This window comes from Drosophila subpulchrella, chromosome 2R (assembly GCF_014743375.2).
Source record: "Drosophila subpulchrella strain 33 F10 #4 breed RU33 chromosome 2R, RU_Dsub_v1.1 Primary Assembly, whole genome shotgun sequence".
NCBI classification, from domain to species: domain Eukaryota; kingdom Metazoa; phylum Arthropoda; class Insecta; order Diptera; family Drosophilidae; genus Drosophila; species Drosophila subpulchrella.
In genome coordinates, this window is record NC_050611.1 from 18,187,332 (window position 1) to 18,192,236 (window position 4,905).

Consider the following 4,905-nt stretch of genomic DNA (forward strand, 5'->3'; position numbering starts at 1 on the left):
TATTGATGGTTGAATGAGTTAATAATGCTTAGAGTCCAGCGACAGTTGCAATGAGAACGGAAGCTATAACTTTAGTAAGCCCAAGTTCTAATAAAATGTGACTAGTAGAGCAGAAATATAAAATACTAAGGGAGCCCCAAATTACCTTAACCATATTATTTTGCTTAAGTAAATGAGATATAATACAGTTTAGAAGGGTAATTTCGCTGAGAATCAATGGATTCTTAGCTTCGAGTGCATAGCTTTGTACAGAGATTTTTTGGATAAAAGTTTTCCAAAGTCTTCTTTATAAAGCAGGTAGGTATATAAGTCGAAGCGTGACGAATCGGACGTGGATATGGCGAGAGATAACTAATTATATCCTTAATTATTTGTATAAAATACATTTTCAAGGGTTTCAGCAATAGCTTATGATAAGGGTGACATCATATTGAAAGCATTACGTCATATACATATTCTACCCAAAATAGATGTATCAATTAATTGAAAATATACTTAGTATACATGAAAATTAACTTTTTACAAAATGATTGTAATTATAGCTCATTACTCGAGCTAAAAATAACACGTGTGTGTCATTCGCCCAGTAAAAACGTGTTATTTTCAAATATCATTTTGTTATATCAACCGAAAATATTATATAAAAACAAAATCGTACCAAAAGTTGAAACTTATTCGAGGACCATTTGCAACATGAAGCGCTGTTTAGTTTGGAAATGGATTTTACTAATAATTTTCGAAGTGGTCAACTTATCAATGCAAATTGAGTACCAATTCGAGTTGGAGGACGAATCAATTTACACCAACTGCAGTAACGTACAGCCAGGAACCCTCAACATAAATGGGTTGTTCGACATGACCCACCTGAGCACGATCATGAAACCAGAAGGAATTGAATTGTCGGGAAACATGACGAGTGTTTTTAATGCCCAGCCATCGGATCGCATAGAGGTTTTTGCACTAGGCAAGTGAAAAACTTATGGCCTTTCTTATAATATTCCTGTTTTAGGTGACTGGAAACTTATTTTACTTTGATCGAGGTACCTGGCAGCCGACCACGCTCAATATGGCAATAAAGGACTTCTGTAAGGTTATGTACGATGAAAAACAGCTGTGGTACAAGGAGTGGGCCGCTCGGGTAACGAATAAAGATGTCATTAAGGACAATTGTATTAAAGAACACGGTGTAGGTATTAAATGTACTATGTTTAATACAATTGTTTTATAGATTTTTTTCTGCTTTACAGACGGTATTTTTAATGGAAACATATACAATAAAGCTACGCTTCGGCAGTAGTATGCCTTTAGTTTCCGGTCGTTACACCCTTCGAATTCGGGTGTTTGCAATTGACCAATCAGGCAAGAAGCGCCCAAACGATGTCTGCTATGAAGTAAAAGGAACCTTTTTCAAGATCTAAAAATGTTGGTTGATTTTTAGAATATATAATAAAATGCTCATTCAACTGTTTTTGATAAAATTAAAATCCTATTATTAAGAATTGTGTGAGAATTTGTATGAATAAGATTATTATGAACGAGAGCGACGGTAAGGCAATCTTGTAATTTTGTAAAATTGAAATGTGACCAAAGAAGGAAAGTAATAAATCATGTAATTAAATACAAAATGCAATATCTCTAAGTATAAGAATATAATATCCCAAACAAGGAAGCTGCAATTCTTTTACCAGTAATTTTCCGATAATTTCAAAAGTAGCTTTATGATACCGATCGTCTAAGCTCATATCGTATATCTTTATAGAAGTGGCTTGGTCAGCCCATGGGGTGCACATTTTCTCTACCGGCATTCTGCCAACACACAGATAGTAGACACGTTTTGCACTCACAGTAGCTAAATTCCAACATGTCACTTAAATAGTACACTTTTATTGATCATAATAATGAGTTTATGCCTTCGGAATAAACGTATAATTAATAGATTGCAATCTACGTGGTGTAGTCAAGATAAAGCTTTACAAATGATATACCTATAGGTAACTTGCTTACTTATATAACTAGAAGAGGCGTATAATTCAATGTTCACCGTTTCCGGCAGCAAGTTTGCTTAGTAGTGCCAAATTAATAATAGTAATTAGACTATTATAGGTGAAATTATATATAATAGCCACATATATATATGGCATTCATAGTGGCCTCATTTCCCATTGCAATTCATTTCCTAACCAAACCGAAGATGAATCGAGCTCTATTTAAATTTTGGCTGCTTCTGATCCTTTTGCAACATATCCAAAAGTCCATGGCAATGACTTACGAATTTATTATGGAAGATGAGCGTATATTCAGTGATTGCAAGGACAAGCCACCGGGAACACTCGATGTAAATGATTTATTTGATTTTACTAACACTACCTTCCAGATGAGCGAAAGTGGGGTGACGCTTTCGGGATGCAAAACGGTTGTTTGGGATATCCTGCCAACTGACCGAGTTGAGGTGACTAAAAATACATTCACTGAGATGTACAGAATTTATAAAACATATTTTCAGCTTGCTGTAAGCGTTCTATATTTCGACCGCGGTACCTGGCAGCCAACCACGCTTAATATGCTGATCAAAGACTTTTGCAAGGTAATGTTCGACGATAAACAGGTGTGGTACGACTCGTATAGTAAGCATATACAAAATGCAGCTGAAGTCAACAACACTTGTTACAGAGTAAAAGGAGTAAGTAGTATTCCTTGAAATTTTACATTACTTACAATCAATTTCCTTGTTACAGTCTCCAATAATATTCGAAACATATACAATACATCCGGTATTCTCGAGTGGAATGATAATAAAAAGTGGTCGCTATGCCATGCGACTTATGCACTCGGCGTATGATAATAATGGGGTAGTGCGCCCAAATAAAATTTGTTATGAAATCAAGGGCGAGTTCAAAAAATCAAGTCAATGGAAATAAAATACAAATTACTGATGAAAGAGTGTTTGCTTTCATAAAATTAAGAGTGCACTATTTTTGGGTGTAATTTAAGGCGGCTTGAAAAACCACAGCTGTAGTTATTTTTAAGTAACTTTTCTGCATGTTTCTTGCACTCTACATATAATATTGCATTCCGAACATTTTTAAAGAGCTTGTTAGCTTACTAAACCTACTAACTAAATAATACAGGAAACCAGATTTTTTGAAGAACTGTGCTTCAAAGAATCAGTCAACTTCCACACAAGATGAAAGATAATTGCTCCCACACAAACTTTATGTTATAACAAGTTATATATCTCAACGAGCACAATTTTAGCGGTAATTAAAAGATTATTATCGGCGCCCTGTGCGGATCCTTAAGCTTTGAAAATTGTATATTGCTTGTTTATATAACTAGACGTATAATTTGGTAGTTTGGTAGGTGGTGTCGAATTAATAATAGTAATTATACTAGCAAATTTCGAGTGGTCGCTTGTAAAGTGGCAGCATTTCCCATAGAAATTCATTTTCTAATCAAAACGAAGATGAATAGAGGTCTTTTTAAAATTCTTTCTTCTGATCCTGTTGGACAGTATCCGAAATTCAATGGAAATTAAATACAAATTTACTATGGAGGATGAGCGTATATTTACTACTTGCAGAGATGAACCACCGGAAATTCTAGATATTAATGGTTTGTTTGACTTTTCTCAAAATACCTACCACATGATCGAAAGTGGTGTGACCATTTCCGGAAACACAACTTTGCTATGGAATATCCAGCCATCTGACCGAGTTCAGGTAAAGGGGATTTAAATAAATTACACAACTGAAACTGTCCTTTGTAATAATACTTTTTGTAAACAGTTAACATTTTTTTACAATGAAAAATTTTATGAATAATAAATAATATTGGATTCCAAGGGTTTCTTTTATTATTTCCTCGTAAAGGGGATCGATCGTAGAAATACTCCATGGCTTTCATATTAATGGCCTATAATACTCTTCTACTTCGGGGTACAGCACCATATTTTATTTCAAAAACTCGAACTACTTTTTTTTTGAATTTTGAGGACTGTGTCTGTGGACGGCAGTCTACGAAGTGACGATTTCCACCGGGAGTGGGAGCTGGAAGACTACTATATATAGCCAAAAAACTGAAAATCTGTTACGATAGTCCTATCAAATCAAGTAACCTTTCGGAAGGTGTTATTACCCTCTCTCTTTCCTTTAGAGCTGGGAAGACCAGTGAAACCAAATAAATTTCAGTTCGAACGGTACCAATCTCATCCGAATCGGACTATTCATTCAAAAGTAATACAGTTTTTAAAATTTTTAACTAATTTTCTAATTTAGACCTAGATGTGTGTTTTTTGTTTCCTGCAATTAGTTGTAGTTTATTAAGAAACTTAAAATAAGAAAATTTTGTTTACCTTTTTTTTTTAAACCAGCAAGATTTGCGTGGAAACATAAAAAAGATAGATTTCTAATGCGCATAGCTTCTATGGTTATGGTTGCTTAAATTATACGTTTAATTATCAAAACAACCATGTTTTTATAACTAAACGTATAATTTAAAAGTTCACTTCCGGAAGCCAGTTTGGTTGGTAGTCCAATTAATATTAGTAATTAAAATTAGCAGGGGTCGAGCCTGCCTTTAAAGTGGCAGCAATTCCCACAGCGGTTCATTCCCAATCCAAACACAAGATGAATAGAGATCTATTTAAAATTTGGCCGGTTCTGATCCTTTTGGACCGCATCCAAAATTCAATGCAAACTAAATACGAATTTATTATGGAGTACGAGCGTATATTCACTGCTTGCCGTGACGAACCATCCATACTAGATATTCATGGTTTATTGGATTTTTCTGCAAATACTTTCGACATGGATGAAAGTGGTGTGACAGTTTCCGGAAACACAACCGTAGTTTGGGATATCCAGCCATCTGACCGAGTTCAGGTGACTAACAAAAATTATTTTATCA

The 4,905-nt window shown here is 34.6% G+C and overlaps 2 protein-coding genes across 2 annotated transcripts; both read left to right on the forward strand.

Annotated features, from left to right (window-relative positions):
* Positions 1–693: 693 nt before the first annotated feature.
* Positions 694–1,418, forward strand: LOC119549866. Its single transcript, XM_037858161.1, has 3 exons — positions 694–951; positions 1,010–1,186; positions 1,248–1,418. The coding sequence occupies exons 1-3, from the start codon at positions 694–696 to the stop codon at positions 1,416–1,418; spliced, it is 606 nt and encodes a 201-aa protein (XP_037714089.1).
* A 773-nt stretch (positions 1,419–2,191) lies between these two features.
* On the forward strand, positions 2,192–2,918 carry LOC119549868. The gene is made up of 3 exons (XM_037858166.1): positions 2,192–2,449; positions 2,504–2,680; positions 2,736–2,918. Exons 1-3 carry the CDS (start codon positions 2,192–2,194, stop codon positions 2,916–2,918), a joined length of 618 nt encoding a protein of 205 aa, XP_037714094.1.
* The last annotated feature ends 1,987 nt before the right edge of the window (positions 2,919–4,905 follow it).

Excerpts from the sequence above, each read along its gene's own strand:
- LOC119549866 (XM_037858161.1), top strand. The coding sequence starts at position 694 with ATGAAGCGCTGTTTAGTTTGGAAATGGATTTTACTAATAATTTTCGAA. Across the intron at positions 952-1,009 it reads AGCCATCGGATCGCATAGAG|GTGACTGGAAACTTATTTTA; the intron begins GTTTTTGCACTA and ends TTCCTGTTTTAG. Across the intron at positions 1,187-1,247 it reads ATTGTATTAAAGAACACGGT|ACGGTATTTTTAATGGAAAC; the intron begins GTAGGTATTAAA and ends TCTGCTTTACAG.
- LOC119549868 (XM_037858166.1), top strand. The coding sequence starts at position 2,192 with ATGAATCGAGCTCTATTTAAATTTTGGCTGCTTCTGATCCTTTTGCAA. Across the intron at positions 2,450-2,503 it reads TGCCAACTGACCGAGTTGAG|CTTGCTGTAAGCGTTCTATA; the intron begins GTGACTAAAAAT and ends ACATATTTTCAG. Across the intron at positions 2,681-2,735 it reads CTTGTTACAGAGTAAAAGGA|TCTCCAATAATATTCGAAAC; the intron begins GTAAGTAGTATT and ends TCCTTGTTACAG.